The sequence below is a fragment of the Aquarana catesbeiana genome, linkage group LG04 (genome assembly GCF_042186555.1).
Source record: "Aquarana catesbeiana isolate 2022-GZ linkage group LG04, ASM4218655v1, whole genome shotgun sequence".
NCBI lineage: Eukaryota > Metazoa > Chordata > Amphibia > Anura > Ranidae > Aquarana > Aquarana catesbeiana.
Genome location: NC_133327.1, coordinates 554,784,520 through 554,805,066, shown reverse-complemented (window position 1 = coordinate 554,805,066; position 20,547 = coordinate 554,784,520). Strand labels below are relative to the sequence as shown.

The following is a 20,547-nucleotide window of genomic DNA, read 5'->3' as shown; positions in this document are numbered from 1 at the left end:
AGCAGGTAGGTTAGTGTAGTGGTCAGGTAAGTCAGTGTTGGAATCGGGTAGGTTAGTGTAGTGGTCAGTGTAGGAATCAGGCTGGTCAGTACTATTGCAGGAAGGGAAGGGACTCAGAGAGTGCTAAAAGCCTACAGGTTAGGAGGCGCAAATTACTTGCCTTGCCCTGGGTGCTGACAAGCAATGCTACGCCACTGCAGCCCAGACTTATTGATGCACATGTCAAATGAAGGCTGACTGGTGTAGTCTAATCCAATAGAAGAGCTACTGTAGCTGAGAGTTCTGAAAAAGCTAATGCTGGTTTTGATAGAAAGATGTCAGAACATACAGTGCATCGCAGTTTGTTGTGTATGGGGCTGCGTAGCTGCAGGCCAGACTCTGTGTCATGCTGACCCAAAAGCGCCTACAATGGGCAACTGAGCATCAGAACTGGACCACAGAACAATGGATGAAGGTGGCCTGGTGTGATAAATTCAAGAATAGTTTGGGGAACACAACTAGTTTTAGGTGTTGACTTGGCCTCCAAATCTCCAGATCTCATTCCAATCAAGCATCTGTGAAATGTGGTGGACAAACAAGTCCAATCCGTGGAGGCCCCACCTCACAATGTACAGGACTTAAAATGGTTGTAAACCTCAGACATGAAATATGAACAAAACATATCCCTCTATTAGGGTTGTCCTGATACCAATACTAGTATTGGTACTGATACCGAGCATTTGCTCAAGTACTTGTACTCGAGCAAATGCTCCGATGCTTGACTTGATACTCGGGCAGTCAGGGATGATCGGTGCGGCGGTCGGGGGATTTACAAGCACCGATCCCCCCGTATAGACTTCAATATAGCAGCTGACAGACGCTCCCCCCCCCCCCCCGCGGCTTTCAGCTTCTATATTGAAATCTATACAGGGGGATTGGTGTTTGTAACTCCCTCCGCTGCCGCACCGATCATCCCCTGATTGTCCCTGTATCCAGTCACCCTCTGTGTCCTCCTCCAGGCTCCTCCGGTTCCCCTCCATGCTCCGCTCCCCTCTCTGTGTTCATGTTTCCCCTTTGTCCTGGATCTGTCAGGATGGAGAGCAGAGGAAGGAGCTGGTAAATATGTCATTTACCGGCTCCTTCCTTGTCCTAATGCACAGAGTCAATGACTCTGTCCATTCATAACTGAGCATCGTAAACTCTGTTTACGATGCTTCAGTTTATGAATGGAGAGGAGCCTCTGTTCTCCTCTCCATTCCTCTTCAGTGCAACTGAGGCTGCTGAGAAAGGGACTGGGGAATCTCTATCCTCAGTCCCTTTCTATGTCTCAAAGAAGAGATGTCAGGGATCTGTTAAGCCCTCACCCACACAGGGCTGATTATAAAAAAGAAAAAAAAAAGAATTGTAATAAATATTTAAATTGTATTATTTATATTTAAATGGTTACATTGTAAAAATAATAAAAACTAAAATAAAAACACACTGACACCGTCCACTCCCCCCCCCCCCCCCCAAAAAAAAAGCATTGCAAAAGAAAAAAAAAATTAATAGATTGTAAAAAATAATTAAAAAAAATAAATTGTAAAAAATAAAATTGTAAAAAAAATTAAATAAAAATAAAAAACTACTGACACAGTCCACGCGTCATCAGTGCTGCATATTAGTGCCACTGTCACATGACATTAAAAAAAAGTATCGGTTTTACTCCCTTTTTATTCACCTGCAAAGTAAAAGCATAATGGGCTAGTATGCATTGCATACTAGCCCATTATGCTGCACTTACCTGTAAACGAAGCCCGCGATGTCCCCGCTGGTGGCCACGTCCATCTTCACCCCCTTCCTTCCAGGGCCGTGGACTCCGGCTCTGTGACTAGCTGGGAGCAAACGGTCACCACACCGGCCCTATAGAAAGGGCACTTTCTTTTGTGCGAATGTGCCGATTATCGCGCATTGTCGGCTCAAGCGTATATGGTAAATATCTCTTAAACTGTGCAGGTTTAGGAGATATTTCCAGTACCTACAGATAAGCATTATTATAGGCTTACCTGTAGGTAAAAGTGGTCGTACGGGTTTACAACCACTTTAAAAAATCCAGAGCACTAAGCCTCGGTTCACACTGGGACGACTTGTCAGGCGACCTAGGTCGCCTGACAAGTAGCGTCCCGTTCAGTACAATGGAACTGTTCTAATAGGAGCGACGCAAGTCGCTCCGACTTAGAAAAAGGTTCCTGTACGACTTCGGGGGCGACTTGGGGCGACTTGCATAGACTTCTATACAGAAGTCGTTTTGCAAGTCGCCCGGGCAGTTGTGTGCAGGTCGCTTCGGTGAGGCGACCTGCAAGTCGTGCCGCCTCTGGTGTGAACCGAAGCTAAGTGTAGTTTCTATGTGCTGCCTCATTCCTCTGCTATCAGCATGAATCACTCCTGACACGTGTTCCTGACACCAAGAGAAAAATGGTGAAAGCGGAGGGACCTCCAGCTGATTGACAGCCTCAGCTCTCTTAATGGGTGCTGTGAGAAAGGGGAGTGTGTCCCTCCCCTCCAATCAGCTCTCAGAGCCCCCCTCATTGAGGTCTGCAGAGTAAATTTTAGCTCTCTGACACTTTTTTCTGAATGCTCAGACAAGCTTTATAAATTCTGGACTTTAACCGCTTCAGCCCCGGAAGATTTTACCCCCTTCCTGACCAGAACACTTTTTGTGATTCGGCACTGCGTCACTTTAACTGACAATTGCGCGGTCATGCGACATTGCACCCAAACAAAATTGACGTCCTTTTTTTACCACAAATATAGCTTTCTTTTGGTGGTATTTGATCACCTCTGCGGTTTTTATTTTTGGCGCTATAAACAAAAATAGAGCGTCAATTTTGAAAAAAAAAAAAAACGCAATATTTTTGACTTTTTGCTATAATAAATATCCCCCAAAAATGTATAAATTTTTTTTCCCCTCAGTGTAGACCGATATGTATTCTTCTTCATATTTTTGGTAAAAAAAATCGCAATAAGCATATATTGATTGCTTTGCGCAAAAGTTATAGCATCTACAAAATAGGGGATAGATTTATGGCATTTTTATTATTAATTTTTTTTATTAGTAATGGCGGTGATCTGCGATTTTTATCAGGACTGCGACATTATAGCGGATACATCGGGCGCTTTTGACATTTTGGGATCATTGTCATTTATACAGCGATCAGTGCTATAAAAATGCACTGATTACTGTGTAAATGACACTGGCAGGGAAGGGGTTAACCACTGGCGATGAAGGGGTTAAGTGTGTCCTAGGTAGTGATTCTAACTGTAGGGGGATGGTAGCAATCACTGCTCTCGATGACAGGGAGTGGTGATCTCTGTCATGACACGGCAGAACGGGGAAAAGCCTTGTTTACATAGGCACTTCCCCGTTCTGTGGCTCTGTGACACGATCGCCGGGAGACCCTCGAGCATGGTCAGGCTGTACGCACGCGCCTGCTATCCCCGCCTCTTAAAGGGGACGTACAGGTACGCCCATTTGCCCACTGCTGCCATTGTGCCGACGTATATCGGCGTGCAGCGATCGGCAAGTGGTTAAACAGGTGTAAAGAAGAGAAGACTGCAGATAGATACAACATATGTAGGAGGATATGTTTCATTTCTGTGTATCACCTGAGGCCAGTCACTTCACTGGTTATATTTAAAATGGAACTCTAGTCAGAAAATGAAGTCTTACTAGATAACCTCATGCTGATCCCTAAAACAATAAAAATAAGTGCCTATACTGTTTAACCGGTTCCCGACCGGCGCACGCCGATGTACGTCGGCAGAATGGCACGGCTGGGCAAATGGGTGTACCCGTACGTCTCTTTAACTTTGCCGCCATGCAATCGGCGTGCGTGCCCGCCGGTCAGAACGTCTGTGAGTCGAATACCCGCACTCGCCTCACGGAGAGGACGAACGGGGAGATGCTGATGTAAACAAGCATCTCCCCGTTCTGCCTAGTGACAGTGTCACTGATCTCTGCTCCCTGTGATCGGGAGAAGAGATCAGAGATCACACGTAGCCACGCCCCCCCCACACTTAGAATCACTCCCCAGGACATACTTAACCCTTACATTGCTCCCTAGTGGTTAACCCCTTCTCTGCCAGTGTCATTTGCACAGGAGTCAATGCATTTTATAGCACTGATTGCTGTATAAATGAAAATAGTCCCAAAAATGTGTCAAAAATGTCCGATGTGTCCGCCATAATGTCGCAGTCACAATAAAAATCGCTGATCGCCGCCATTACTAGTAAAAAAAAAAAAAAGATGAATAAAAATGCCTTAAAACTATCCCCTATATTGTAAACACTATAACTTTTGCGCAAACCAATCAATAAACGCTTATTGCGATATTTTTTTACCAAAAATATGTAGAAGAATACGTATCGGCCTAAACTGAGGAAAGAAAATGTTTTTTTTTATATATTTTTGGTGGATATTGATTATAGCAAAATGTAAAAACTAATATGTTTTTTTTTAAATTGTCGCACTTTTTTTGTTTATAGCGAAAAAAATAAAAACCGCAGGGGTGATCAAATACCACCAAAAGAAAGCTCTATTTGTGGGAAAAAAAGGACGCCAATTTTGTTTGGGAGCCACATCGCACGACTGCGCAATTGTCAGTTAAAGCAACGCAGTGCCGAATCACAAAACGTGCTCTGGTCTTTGGCCAGCAAAATGGTCCGGGGCTTAAGTGGTTAAAATCCAATAATACACCATCTCACCCTGCTCTGCACATGCTCAGTTGCTCTCCATTTTTAGGCACTGATGAATTTGTAGAGGTCAATCTGCTGACAGCCTTCAAGTGGAATTAAATCCTTGTATCCTTTACAGCCAAGGAAGCTGCCTCTGTTTAATCTGCAACTGCCATGCTGAACGTGTGGTCAGTTATGACACCAGTTATTTGAGAATTTGACAGTTTAGTTGAGGAAACAATCAAAGTTAGGGACAGTTAGCAATTCTGGCATTCGAAGAATGTAACTTTTTTAAACTGTTGGGTTTATGATTTACTCCTGCTCAGGGGCTCTGAGCTTCAGCAAAATGGCAGCCGAAAGGAAACAGGAGCAATGCTGGAGACAGTTTACAGCACACACTCATTTTGGAAGCATAGTTATTAATGTGGAATGTATGTTCCTTGCTTAAGAACATTATTATGTATCAAGTTCTTATGGGTAAAATTCCGCTTTAAGTTTTAAAACCATTTTAATCACTTGCCTTCTGGGCACTTTCACCCCTTTCCTGCCCAGGCCAATTTGCAGCTTTTAGCGCTGTCACACTCTGAATGACAATTGCGCCGACAGGCAACACTGTACCCATATTAAATTGTTATCATTTTTTTCACACAAATAGAGCTTAATTTAGTGGTATTTAATCACCATTGGGTTTTTATTTTTTGCTAAACAAGCGAGAAAAGAATGCAAATTTTGAAAAAAAAAATGAATAGTTTATTATAAAATTTTCCAACAGGTAATTTTTCTCTTTCACTGATGGGCACTGATGAGGCGGCACTGATAGGTGACACTAAACAAGGAATAAGGGCTAAATTGCCCGAAGGAAGGGGAAGAGGACTTTTAAGGTGCTATTTACATCAAAGATATAGTCACAAATTCTGTACAATCATATTAAAAAAATGAAAATTTTATTGAATTAAGATTAAAATATTTATGTCTCACATGGAGAGTGGGACATGCTTTTAAGAACAATATGACATAGATGATATCACCCAAAATTATTCACATTGGACAATGCAACATAAAGCAACTACTTAAAGGTGCCATGACAATCTGCCGCTCGACATGTTTCGCTCTAATACGAGCTTCTTCAGGAGTTTAAAGGCTATGATTGTAGTGGACTCTATAATAATGGGAGAATAAACAATAATCAATACATGTGTTTAAACATATTAAAGATATATCCAATAAATGAATAAGCTGGTTTATCAGAACAGAGATTGATACAGAACATATAAATGCATACACATGAATAGAAGTTTGGGGACCAAACAATTCTAATATATATGGGAAGTCAAAGTTTATATATCTTACCAGGCTGTAATGCATCAAAGCGACATAAATATTCCAATAGAGTAACAGATTAGTGCTGATTTCAAACCGGGGAGTTCTCACATATATATAGGGACATCGCTGCCATAGTATGACCACAGGGGAACATAAAGTTATATAATAGCCCTTTGAAAAATATAAAAAACAAATTCAGAATTAATCGGGGAGGAGATATGGGAGAGGGGAAATCAAATTCCAAAACATCCATGTTTGATTTCTGGGGTAAATTATCTAAGGTAGAACCAATTAAAAGTATTTACCTAGAGCATAAAAGTATCCCGGTAAATGTAAGTCAGATGGATAAGGCTAGATACCCTAGTTTCATCAAACTAGTCATGGGTGACTACACAGACGATAACCAACCGCGATATTTTCTGAGTAGAAAGAAAAATACAATACAAAGGACCATTAAGGTTCCACAAGTGCAGCTTACTGTCAACTGGCAGCAATGCTGCAGAGAGAGAGAACTTACTTTATGGGCAGTAGTCCGGCATGCAGGCTTGAGAGAGCTTCACGCTGCCTCCATTGAACAGCGCCGGTAGCAGAACTGTGGGCGGTGTATGACCGCCTTTATATACCCCCATCGCGGCGGCGTCTGATTTCGACGCCGGGATGCGGACGCTAGTTGAGGCTGGCTGCGTCATGGCCTGGGGGGAGGAGGAACGCGGCGGCGTCATTCAGACGTCCGTAACGTACCAAGAGCGTAGTGCGCATGTCTATAGATTTTTTGAGCCTGTGAAGCATCCGGGCGCCCAAAGCGCCATATTGGTAGAGGGAAAGAGAAAGGTATAAATAACTAGAACTAGGCTGAAGCATACAGCCTATCCAAAAACCAATAGTTCTAAATAGAGGCTCATATGCATCATTTATAGATATAAAAAAAAAACACCCCATCTAATGCCGCAACCAGAATCAATTCAATAGGGCCACCACCCTGGGGACGATTGGTTCTACATCCCCAATGGTGGGTGCCCCGGGCGTCCGTGTGGTCTAAATTGACAGAGATGAACCCGATATGAGAATATTCCCGGGAAATTGTTGCCAATCATAAAAAATGGAAACAAAGGCAAGTTTTTTTGAAAAAAACAAGAACAAAAGGACTTTTTTTGAAAGATCCTTGGTAGATGTTTGTAATAACAGCCTGCAAGAGTATAGCACAAATAAATCAGTGGAAATTCAATGATATCAAGTATAACATACAAAAATGTATATGGTCATAATCTAGTTATTGCTGAATATTTTAACATAGCTTATACATATATGTGACGCCACATCAGTACAGCGTTGAAAATACTGAATATAATTAATATTTTAACATGGGTTAAACATATGTGTGGCGCCAAATCAGTACAGCATTGAAAATACTAAATATAATTAATGACCTACAAAAAGGGAAAAAAACAAGAAAAAAGAAGAAAAGACAAAGAAAAACCAAAAGGAATTTTTTAAGAAATCAAAGAATATTTTTTGTTATTTAATTGCACTGTTGTGTTGTATTTGGAAAACCAAAGAATAGAAAGCCAAAAAATGGAAAAGGGGGGGAAGAACAACAAGGCCATGACTAGGCTGGGGATGCCCCAGCTTTCAAAGAAATGACTTAAAACTGAACGCATCGTTCATGCCTGGATGCTGGAGAGCTGACAACTCGTGTATCCAGCGTGCCTCCTTTTGGAGGAGGAGCCTGTCATAGTCTCCCCCTCTCACACCCAGAGGAATATGTTCCAAGGCAAAAAAGTGTAAACAATTAGCGTCAAAGTTGTGTTGCAGGCCGACATGACGACTGATGGGGGTCTCCATTCTTTTTTTCTGTATAAGGGAAACATGATCCCTAATACGGCAGAAAAAGGGTCTCTTTGTCTTCCCGATATAAAACATCTTACATTCACATAACATAATGTATACTATACCGATGGATTGACATGTTACTGCAAATCTTGGTTTGAACATATGCCCATTGGGCAGCAAGAGACTACGAGTAGCTAAAATATATCTGCAGTAGGAGCATTGATGGCAAGGTCTACTTCCCCTATCAGCCTCTTTAATTTTTGCACTGTGGCTTTCATAATGGCTGTGTACAAGTGAATCTCTCAGGGATCGACAACGTCTGAAAGTAATCTCCGGATATGGATTTAGATGTTTGGCCACCTTTTCGTCTCCCATTAATAAGTACCAATACTTATTGAGGATATCACGTGTTTGTTGATGTTGACTAGAGTAAGTAGTGATGAGCCTGACACCCGGATTCGATTTTTTAGAACTGGTGTTGTGTAAAAGAGAGGCTCTATTTTGATTTTTAGCTCTGAGGTATGCTTTTTTAAGGCATTTTTTGCTATATCCTCGGTTAAGGAAGCGTGAACGTAAACATTTAGCTTCCCTTTCGAAGTCAGACTCATCACTGCAGTTGCGTTTTGCTCGTAGATATTGCCCGTAGGGCACGCTTGTGATAAGAGGAACTGGGTGGGAACTGGTGGCGAGCAGCAGGGAATTGCCCGCAGAAGGTTTACGGTATAAAGTTGTTCTGATGTTACCATCAGGTTTGACTATAATTTGGGTATCCAAAAAGGTCAAACTGGATTGACTAAATTCAACGGTGAATTTGAGATTAAATCTATTAATTTTTAAGCTTTCCAAAAAAAAGACAGAAGAAGATCTTTAGAACCCACCCATATAAAGAAAATGTCGTCAATAAATCTCCTCCATAGAGGGATTTGTTCCATATATTGCTGCATGTCATCTCTGGAAAATAATTCCAGTTCCCACCCCCCCAGATACAGGTTGGCATAGGAGGGGGCACATTTGGTCCCCATAGCCACCCCCTGTATCTGGAGGTAGTGGGATCCGCCAAATAGGAAGATGTTATTGGAGAGGACAAACAGCAACAACTTCAAAATAAATTCATTGTACTGAGAAGATATCTCATGATTTTGAAAGAGAAAGTCTTTGACAACTTCCACCCCCTGTTGGTGGGGAATAGAGTTGTATAAGGCCTCCACGTCGAGGGCTACCAGCCACGCGTCCCCGGGAAGGGATACCCCATCGAGGGCGCGTAGCAGGTCATTGGTGTCCTGAAGGTAGGACACCAAACCCTCGACGTGGGGCCTCAGGAAGTCATCAATCAATTGGCTGGCTGTCTCAGTGAGACTGCCATTACCAGAGACAATCGGGCGGCCTGGGGGTTTGGTCTGACTCTTATGAATTTTAGGGAGAGCATACATTGTGGGTATTCTCGGAGATGTAACATTTAGAAACTCCCAGGTGGACTTGTTAATAAGACCACTGTGATAAGCCGAGCCTATTAGGTGTTGGTAACGATTATTAGTTAAAGTAACGTGAGTTGATGATACCTTCCGGTATCCTTCCGGTGACACTAATGAGGAGGCACTGACTGGCAGCACTGGTGGGCACTGATTGTAAGTGTAGATGTCCCTTTTACACAAGCTAGATATGGGCTCTCCTCTCTTCTCAATATGCTGTCAGCATGAGGAAAGAATTCCAACAACTGGCTTGTGTTTACATCGTGATCAGCAGTGATTGGACACAGCTGATCACAAGGTACCCTGATCTGTGATCAGATGTGTCCTAAGGACGCAGCGATCACAGAGCATGGCGCAGGGGGCTCGTGGGCAGCTTGATCACGGGAGGACATCCATGGACGCCCTCCTGGCAATGTAAGTCCGCACTGTGGCCATCTTTTGGCTATAGCACGGGTAGGAACAAGTTAAAGGATCTGCTATGGACAGCTTGGTGCAAGATTCCACAGCATACCTTCAGAGGTCTACTGGGGTCTTTTATGGTCGGTGGATATAGTGTTATATGATATGTGTCCTATATGATATTGTATCTATCCAGTGGCGTAGTTTGGGTTGTCAGTGGCTGGGGCAAAGCAAGTAATTGTCGCCCCCTAACCCGAGGACTTTTAGATCCCTCCACACTGATCACAACTCCAGATCCCTCCACACTGATCACACCCCAAGATCCCTCCACTCTGATCACACCTCCAGATCCCCCCCCCCACTCTGATCAAACCTCCAGATCCCTCCACTCTGATCACACCCCCAGATCCCTCCACTCTGATCACACCTCCAGATCCCTCCACTCTGATCACACCCCCAGATCCCTCCACTCTGATCACACCCCCAGATCCCTCCACTCTGATCACACCCCCAGATCCCTCCAATCTGATCACACCTCCAGATCCCACACCAGATCCCCCCACTCTGATTACACCCCCAGATCCCCCACTCTGATCACACCCCAGATCCCTCCACTGTGATTACACCCCCAGATCCCCCACTCTGATCACACCCCAGATCCCCCACTGTGATCACACCCCCAGATCCCTGCACTCTGATCACACCCCAGATCCCCCCACTCTGATCACACCCCTGGATCCCTCCGCTCTGATCACACCCCCAGATCCCCCCACTCTGATCACACCCCCAGATCCCACCTCCAGGTCCCTCCACACTGATCACACCTCCAGATCCCTCCACTCTGATCACACCTCCAGATCCCTCCACACTGAGCACACCTCCAGATCCCACACCAGATCCCTCCACTCTGATCACACAACAGATCCCTCCACTCTGATCACACCCCCAGATCCCCCCACTCTGATCACATCCCTAGATCACCCCACTCTGATCACACCCCCAGATCCCCACACACTGATCACACCCCAGATCCCTCCACTCTGATCACACCCCCAGATCCCTCCACTCTGATCACACTTCCAGATCCCCCCACTCTGATCACACACCAAGATCCCTCCACTCTGATCACACACCAGATCCCTCCACTCAGATCACACCCCCTGATCCTTCCATTCTCTGATCACACCTCCAGATCCCACACCAAGCCCTCCACTCTGATCACACCTCCAGATCCCCCCACTCTGATCACACCCCCAGATCCCTCCTCCCTGATCACACCTCCAGATCCCTCCACTCTGATAACACCCCCAGATCCCTCCACTCTGATCGTACCCCAGATCCCTCCACTCTGATCACACCCCCAGATTCCTCCACTCTGATTACATCCCTAGATCCCACCCACTCTGATCACACCCCCAAATCCCCACACACTGATCACACCCCAGATCCCTTCACTCTGATCACACCCCCAGATCCCTCCACTCTGATCACACCTCCAGATCCCCCACTCTGATTACACACCAGATCCCTCCACTCTGATCACACCCCCTGATCCCTCCATTCTCTGATCACACCTCCAGATCCTCCCACTCTGAACACACCCACTGATCCCACCTCCATATCCCTCCACACTGATCACACCCCCAGATTCCTCCACTCTGATCACACCTCCAGATCCCCCCCACTCTGATCAAACCTCCAGATCCCTCCACTCTGATCACACCCCAGATCCCTGCACTCTGATCACACCCCCAGATCCCTCCACTCTGATCACACCTCTAGATCCCTTCACTCTGATCACACCTCTAGATCCCTCCACTCTGATCACACCCCTAGATCCCTCCACTCTGATCACACCCCCAGATCCCCCCACTCTGATCACACCCCCAGATCCCTCCACTCTGATCACACCCCCAGATCCCCCCACTCTGATGACACCCCCAGATCCCCCCACTCTGATGACACCTCCAGTTTCCTCCACTCTGATCACACCTCCAGTTTCCTCCACTCTGATCACACCCCCAGATCCCTCCACTCTGATCACACCCCCAGATCCCCCCACTCTGATCACACCCCCAGATCCCTCCACTCTGATCACACCCCCAGATCCCTCCAATCTGATCACACCTCCAGATCCCACACCAGATCCCCCCACTCTGATTACACCCCCAGATCCCCCACTCTGATCACACCCACAGATCCCTCCACTCTGATCAAACCCCAGATCCCCCACTGTGATCACACCCCCAGATCCCCCCACTGTGATCACACCCCCAGATCCCTCCACTCTGATCACACCCCCAGATCCCTCCAATATGATCACACCTCCAGATCCCACACCAGATCCCCCCACTCTGATGACACCCCCAGATCCCCCCACTCTGATGACACCCCCAGATCCCCCCACTCTGATGACACCTCCAGTTTCCTCCACTCTGATCACACCTCCAGTTTCCTCCACTCTGATCACACCCCCAGATCCCTCCACTCTGATCACACCCCCAGATCCCCCCACTCTGATCACACCCCCAGATCCCTCCACTCTGATCACACCCCCAGATCCCTCCAATCTGATCACACCTCTAGATCCCACACCAGATCCCCCCACTCTGATTACACCCCCAGATCCCCCACTTTGATCACACCCACAGATTCCTCCACTCTGATCACACCCCAGATGCCCCACTGTGATCACACCCCCAGATCCCTCCACTCTGATCACACCCCAGAACCCCCCACTCTGATCACACCCCCGGATCCCTCCGCTCTGATCACACCTCCAGATCCCCCCACTCTGATCACACCCAATGATCCCTCCACCCTGATCACACCTCCAGATCCCTCCACTCTGATTACACCCCCCAGATCCCCCACTCTGATAACACCCCCAGATCCCACCACTCTGATCATACCCCAGATCCCTCCACTCTGATCACACCCCCCAGATCCCCCCACTCTGATCACACCCCCAGATCCTTCCACATTGATCACACCTCCAGATCCCTCCACACTGATCACACCCCAGATCCCTCCACTCGGATCACACCTCCAGATCCCCCCGCTCTGATCACACCCCCAGATCCCCCCACTCTGATTACACCTCCAGATCCCCCCCACTCTGATCTACTCCAAGATCCCTCCACTCTGATCACACCTCCAGATCCCTCCACTCTGATCACACCTCCAGATCCCTCCACTCTGATCACACCCCCAGATCCCTCCACTCTGATCACACCCCCAGATCCCTCCAATCTTATCACACCTCCAGATCCCACACCAGATCCCCCCACTCTGATTACACCCCCAGATCCCTGCAATCTGATCACACCTCCAGATCCCACACCAGATCCCCCCACCCTGATCACACCCCAAGATCCCTCCACTCTGATTACACCCCCAAATCCCCCACCCTGATCACACCTCCAGATCCCCCCACTCTGATCACACCCCAAGATCCCTCCACTCTGATCACACCCCCAGATCCCTCCAATCTCTGATCACACCTCCAGATCCCACACCAAGCCCTCCACCCTGATCACACCTCCAGACCCCCCCACTCTGATCACACCCCCTGATCCCTCCACTCTGATTACACCCCCCAGATCCCCCACTCTGATAACACCCCCAGATCCCTCCACTCTGATCACACCCCCAGATCCCCCACTCTGATCACACCCACAGATCCCTCCACTCTGATCACACCCCAGATCCCCCACTGTGATCACACCCCCAGATCCCTCCACTCTGATCACACCCCAGAACCCCCCACTCTGATCACATCCCTAAATCCCCCCCACTCTGATCACACCCAGATCCCTCCACTCTGATCACACCTCCAGATCCCCCCACTCTGATCACACCCCCTGATCCCTCCACCCTGATCACACCTCCAGATCCCCCCACTTTGATCACACCCCCTGATCCCTCCACTCTGATTACACCCCCCAGATCCCCCCACTTTGATCACACCCCCTGATCCCTCCACTCTGATTACACCCCCCAGATCCCCCACTCTGATCATACCCCAGATCCCTCTACTCTGATCACACCCCCAGATCCCCCCACTCTGATCACACCCCCAGATCCTTCCACATCGATCACACCTCTAGATCCCCCCACTCTGATCACACCCCCTGATCCCTCCACTCTGATTACACCTCCAGATCCCCCCCACTCTGATCTACCCCAAGATCCCTCCACTCTGATCACACCTCCAGATCCCACACCAGATCCCCCCACCCTGATCACACCCCAAGATCCCTCCACTATGATTACACCCCCATTTCCCCCAACCTGATCACACCTCCAGATCCCTCCACATGAGCACACCCCAGATAATCTATGTGTTATTATATGGTACACAATTGGACACATTTATTTACTGACACAATATAAGCAGATGTAGGAGAAGTAAGGAACTTCAGGGGAACTAATCCGCCTGGCTTCCCTGTCCCGCAGCCACAAGACGGCGGACCTCAGCGGAAGCTCAGCAGAAACGGCGTACAGTAACCGTGGCAACGACGGGAATCCCACCCTTCTCTACCGGCAACCCCCTTCGTGATCTCCCATTGGCTGACCAGGCAGAGCTTAACCTTTGCCCTCTGACCTGATGATGCTCTCTGTTTCCTGTTCGCTGGCCTTGTTGCAGTCCAACGAGTGAGTGCCAAAAGGAGAGCCAGAGGTAGAGGGTGGGATTGATTGACGCTGCACGGAGGAGGCGGAGGAGGGGGGAGGACTCTCGTCTGGCAGCGCAGGGATCTCTCTTCTATCACCATTCCCTGCCCGGTGCTATAGAAGAGCAATGAGGAGGAAATCTCGGATCTTATTGTGTTTCGCCTTCCTGTGGCTCCTGGGAATCGCCTATTACATGTATTCGGGGAGCTCTGTGAGCAGCAGAAAGGTAATGAGGGGGGCTGGGGTCCTGTATTGTGTGTAACCCTGTGTGTGCCGGGGGAGGGGAGGGGACACCATACAGCCACGTCTGACGTGTGAGGATTGCACAATGGTCGTCCTGTCAGTGGCTGTGTACAATGGAGGAAGGAAGCATTGTCTAGTGTCTTGTCTGACCTTGGCCTAGACTCCCTATGAGGTGTCCATGCCTGGCCCTATGGGGTGCCCATGCCTGGCCCTATGGGGTGCCCATGCCTGGCCCTATGGGGTGCCCATGCCTGGCCCTATGGGGTGCCCATGCCTGGCCCAGACCCCCCCCCCCGTGGTTTGTCCATACCTGGCCCAGACCCCCCCCCGTGGGTTGCCCATGCCTGGCGCTATGGGGTGCCCATGCCTGGCCCAGACCCCCCCCCCTGTGGTTTGTCCATACCTGGCCCAGACCCCCCCCCCCCCGTGGGTTGTCCATACCTGGCCCAGACCAGCCCCCCCCCCCCCCCCCGTGGGTTGTCCATACCTGTCCCAACCGACCCCCCCCCCGTGGGTTGTCCATACCTGTCCCAACCGACCCCCCCCCCCCCCCGTGGGTTGTCCATACCTGTCCCAACCGACCCCCCCCCCCCCCCCCCCGTGGGTTGTCCATACCTGTCCCAACCGACCCCCACCCCCCGGGGGTTGTCCATACCTGTCCCAACCGACCCCCCCCCCCCACCCCCCGGGGGTTGTCCATACCTGTCCCAACCGACCCCCCCCCCCCACCCCCCGGGGGTTGTCCATACCTGTCCCAACCGACCCCCCCCCCCCACCCCCCGGGGGTTGTCCATACCTGTCCCAACCGACCCCCCCCCCCCACCCCCCGGGGGTTGTCCATACCTGTCCCAACCGACCCCCCCCCCCACCCCCCGGGGGTTGTCCATACCTGTCCCAACCGACCCCCCCCCCCCACCCCCCGGGGGTTGTCCATACCTGTCCCAACCGACCCCCCCCCCCCCACCCCCCGGGGGTTGTCCATACCTGTCCCAACCGACCCCCCCCCCCCCCCCCCGGGGGTTGTCCATACCTGGCCCAACCGACCCCCCCCCACCCCCCGTGGATTGTCCATACCTGGCCCAGACCCCCGCCCCCCCCTGGGGCATCCGTACCTGGCCCAGACCCCCGCCCCCCCCCGGGGCGTCCGTACCTGGCCCAGACCCCCCCATGGGGCGTCCGTACCTGGCCACGGTGGGGGGAGCTCATTCTGGGGAGGCCTTTGATGTGTCCATAGATTGTCTGTAAACAAAAATCTGTTTCTTCGTTTTCAATGAATTTCCAGTCTTTCCAGATTACACGTATTGAAGTGTGAATTCTCTAGAATAAGGAGATAGATTCTCTGATTTGTCATTGAAGTGTGCGTAAAGGTGTTTTTTTTTTTTTTTTTTTTTTTTTTTTTTGTGCAGGGTTACAACAGTGCTCCCTGAATTGTCTCCCTTTACTTGCCTTTATCTGAAACTTGGTGCCCACCACCTCCCTTATACTAATGATAGGACCCTATTTCTCTGGTTTGTAGCAAGAGATATACAAATAAACCGCCCCTGAATCTCTCTTACTCCACTGCGCCAAAGAAAAGTGCAAAGCTGTATAAAAGATGTGTAAATTAATACAAAATGTGTGTACATACACCGTGTACAGTGAAAAAAGCTGCCATTTAAATACATAAATCAGAATCCCAAAACTATACCTCTCACACGTGTACAGATAGAGACAGCGGCGCTAATATAAATTGTGTAAAATAATGGGTCAGAGCAGTATAATGCCTATGACCCTCTACTTATACATAAAAATAATAATGATAATAGTGTCATGAAAAAAAATTTTTATCATGAAAATTTTTTTTTTTTTAACACCCAGTGAAAAGTGTCACTATAAATAATACATTACAAGAAATTAATGATCAAGCTCAACAGTTGTTTTTCAATCCTCTTGTGTGAAAAATCTTCTACTCTTCCACCACACCACCGTGATAGTGACACCACTCCCTCTGAAGAGCGCACTTACCAGATTGTATAGCCTCCCACTCTCGTGTTCGGCAAAACAGCAATTGAACCACACCTGGGTTGCATGTGATGGACCGTGAATCCAATCAAGCCAGCTCCATATGTGAAAAAATGAAAAAAGTGCTCCACATAGCGTGATATCATTTTGACAGATTTATTAAAATCGCTTCAAACACACTTCAATGGTTACACTCACTTTTAAACTGAAACATCAAAGCCTTTAAAAAAATACAGGTGTGGTTCAATTGCTGTTTTGCCGAACACGAGAGTGGGAGGCTATACAATCTGGTGAGTGCGCTCTTCAGAGGGAGTGGTGTCACTATCACGGTGGTGTGGTGGAAGAGTAGAAGATTTTTCACACAAGAAGATTGAAAAACTGTCGAGCTTGATCATTCATTTCTTGTAATTTATTATTTATAGTGACACTTTTCACTGGGTGTTAAAAAAAATTTTTTTCATGATAAAAATATTTTTTTTTCATGACACTATTATCATTATTTTTATGTATAAGTAGAGGGTCATAGGCATTATGCTGCTCTGACCCATTATTTAACACAATTTTATATTAGCGCCGCTAACCCTATTTCTCTGCCTGGCGCCAGCGACGGGTCACAGTTCCTTTGGCTCCTTTCTGCAATTGCTAGTCTCTTGGCTGTCATTTGACCCTTTGGCTTCAATACCTTCCTCTGAAGTTTCTGACTGCGTTCTTGTTGCAGGTCAGTGACGCAGAAAGGACTGATGTCAGGGTGTCCGTATAGCAGCCAGGCAACTAGTATTTTCAGAAGGCAGTTGGCAACAACAACCTCCATGTTTCTTGCTGGGAAGATTTACCTTAGAGCTAATGTAACCTCTATGCGTCGCAATAGCACTTTGCAGTGTGTTACTCCAACACACGTTAATATGCAGTCTAATGCATTGTAATGTGAATAATTTAGACGAGCCAAGAACAGATGTCACCAGCACATCATAGATTCTCTTTTATTGGTGCAATCACATCACAAACCGTGCCAGTGCAACTTTTCAAGGATGGGCAGGACCACTTTGCCAGGAATGACAGGTTCCAGCGCAGCCTCGAAAAGTTGCACTGGCACGGTTTGTGATGTGAATGCTCTAATAAATGCTTAGATGATATGCAAAGGATCCATGGCATGCTGGCGACATCTGTTCTTGTTTGTTCTAATACCAGTAAACCTGCTGAATGTTGCTCCAGCACCCTTTACCTCAGGCTCTTCTCAGGAACGTGTCATGGGATTATATCGAGTTATTCAGAATGGCATCCCAAAACACAAATATATTAGCCCGCAACACACCACTGTGTACACTCCATGCTTTGTGGTGTAGTAAATTTTAAAAAATGCCGTAGGGGCATTTGTTGCCTTGTGCTGGCAGCCAATTCTAAACATTTGGATGCCTAATGGAATGTATGTTAATACACTTGCACTAATACACTGCAATGGGATGTATTATTGTGAAGGGGCGGGTAATCAAGCCTGTGGCAAACTCTCATCTTCTAAGCTCCAGCTGCTTTGGTATCTGACATCATAAGTTCTTAGCTTGTTCCTTTCCCACTCTGTTGTCCCCACCTTCTAGTGCCACCCAGAGCACATCCTCCTCCAGGAAGAGTGTGCGCTAACTTTCTTATTTCATATCATAATGCAGTGATCAAAGCCTGAATGATCTCTCGCTGCCATTTATGTTCTTGTGGATATGTGCAGCCATGGCCAAAAGTTTTGAGAATGACACAAATATTAATTTTCACGAAGTCTGCTGCCTCAGTTTTCATGATTGCAATTTGCATATACTCCCAAATGTTATGAAGAGTGATCAGATAAATTGCAATTAATTGTAAAGTTTCTCTGCCATGAAAATTAACTTAATGCCATAAAAAATAATTTCCACTGCATTTGTGAAGAAGGCTTCAGGGTACCCAATAAAGTCCAGCAAGCTCCAGGACCGTTTCCTACAGTTGATTCAGCTGAGGGATTGAGGCACCACCAGGGCAGAGCTTGCTCACCAATGGCAGCAGGCAGGTGTGAGTGCATCTGCATGCACACTGAGGAGAAGACTTTTGGAGGAAGGCCTGGTGTCAAGAAGGGCAGCAAAGAAACCACTTCTCTCCAGGAAAAGCATCCTGGACAGACTGATATTCTGCAAAAGGTACAGGGATTGGACTGCTGAGGACTGGGGTAAAGTCATTTTCTCTAATCAATCCCCTTTCCAATTGCTTGAGGCATTTGGAAAAATACTTGTCCTGAGAAGAAAAGGTCAGCCTTACCGTCAGTCCTATGTCATGCCAACAGTAATGCATCCTGAGACCATTCATGTGTGGGGTTGCTTCTCTGCCAAGGGAGTGGGCTCAATCACAAATTTGCCTAAGAACACATGAATAAAGAATGGTACAAAAACATCCTCTGATTGCAACTTCTCCCAACCATCCAAGAACAGCATGGTAAGAAACAATGCCTTTTCCAGCACGATGGAGCACCTTGCCACAAGGCAAAAGTGATAACTAAGTGGCTTGGAGAACAAAACATCAATATTCTGGGTCCATGGCCAGGAAACTCTGCAGACCTTAATCCCAGAACAAAAAAACCACCACAAATTCTGACATACCCCAAGCATTGATTTTGCAAGAATGGGCTGCCATCAGTCAGGATGTGGCCCAGAAGTTGATTGACAGCATACATACCAAGGCGGATTGCAGAGGCCTTGAAAAAGAAGGGTCAACACTGCAAATTTTGACTTTGCATAGATGTAATTGTTAATAAAAGCCTTTGACACTTATGAAATGCTTGTAATTTTACTTCAGTATACCCTAGTAACATCTGACAAAAAGATCTAAAAACGCAGCAGCAGACTTTGTGAACATTTTAATATTTGTGTCATTCTCAAAACTTTTGACCATGGCTGTATTAAATGAATTTAGGAAAGTCGCTATTTGCATAGGTACTTGAGGGGGCTGACAGACTGGGCTGTAGAGGGCAAAACTGCCAGAAAGATACTTACTGGCATCTGCTGCTGTCCTCTTCCAGATTCAGATGTAAGTTTAGACTGACACAGGATAATATTGGATGACCAGCTTAGATAATAATGCTCAGCGGAGTGTAGCAGATGCTGTGATTAAGGAAGTGACAGAACTACCTGATGCCATTTATGAAATAACAACACAATATGAATGCCTGTAAAGATGTGTAGCGCTACCCTTACAACATCCTCCTCATCATCAATTCAATATTCAAAAGGAACTTAAATAATACAAAACCGATAAAGTGAATAAAACTGCATAACTCAAAATGACAACTTTTCTATAATAGGTGAGTCTACAATCTCAGTGCTGTCAGTCCAACATAAACCTGAAGCAAAATGAACCTTCTTTTAGATATGTAAAGGAATCCACAATCCCAGTGCAATCAGTTCATAAGACCGCAAACCTAGAAGCCGTGTAAATGCTAAGATCAGTGCCACCATAGATCATCCAATTTAGAATCCCAAAGTGCTTCGCCAAATTGGCCACCCGCCTTAAGATAAATGCTCAAATTAATGGTCTGAATTGCACAGGGAGATTCCCCTTTTAAAGGCAGGACTTGTCTGTCTTCTCTGGTCCTCCTGTGAGCTTATTAACCAAGCATCTCTTTCATTATGTAAAGCCGATGTAGTTGCTCCAAAACCAGAATACAAAGAACGGCCATAGCTTAATATCATCTGTAAGGGCTGGTTCACACTGCTACAATGCGATAACCCTGCAAATCCACTGCGGGTTCCCGCATCGCATGTCTCCCAGCATCAGTTCACTCTGCCCTATGCAAACTGCTGGGAGTGTCAGTTAAAAGTTAATGACACCCCCAAATCAGTTCGCATATCGCAGTACGATCTGCAAACTCAGTCAGGAATTGGATCGCATGGATGTTCAGACC

The 20,547-nt window shown here is 47.2% G+C and overlaps 1 protein-coding gene and 1 long non-coding RNA gene across 3 annotated transcripts in view; one reads left to right on the top strand and one right to left on the bottom strand.

The window, feature by feature from the left end:
* Window positions 1-5,619: 5,619 nt before the first annotated feature.
* On the bottom strand, window positions 5,620-14,413 carry LOC141140598 (uncharacterized). Its single transcript, XR_012243959.1, has 2 exons — window positions 14,320-14,413; window positions 5,620-5,851 (listed from the first exon to the last, which is right to left on the bottom strand). It is a non-coding gene; the product is annotated as an uncharacterized lncRNA (long non-coding RNA).
* The window catches only part of GALNT2 (polypeptide N-acetylgalactosaminyltransferase 2), a 213,623-nt gene continuing 207,382 nt past the window's right edge, over window positions 14,307-20,547 (top strand). The window contains exon 1 of one of the 2 annotated variants that reach the window (XM_073627973.1): window positions 14,307-14,613. In XM_073627973.1, the coding sequence (XP_073484074.1) occupies window positions 14,515-14,613 (99 nt within the window). In that variant the 5' untranslated portion in view covers window positions 14,307-14,514. The remainder of the gene's footprint in view (window positions 14,614-20,547) is intronic. The other variant, XM_073627974.1, reaches the window with a different exon arrangement.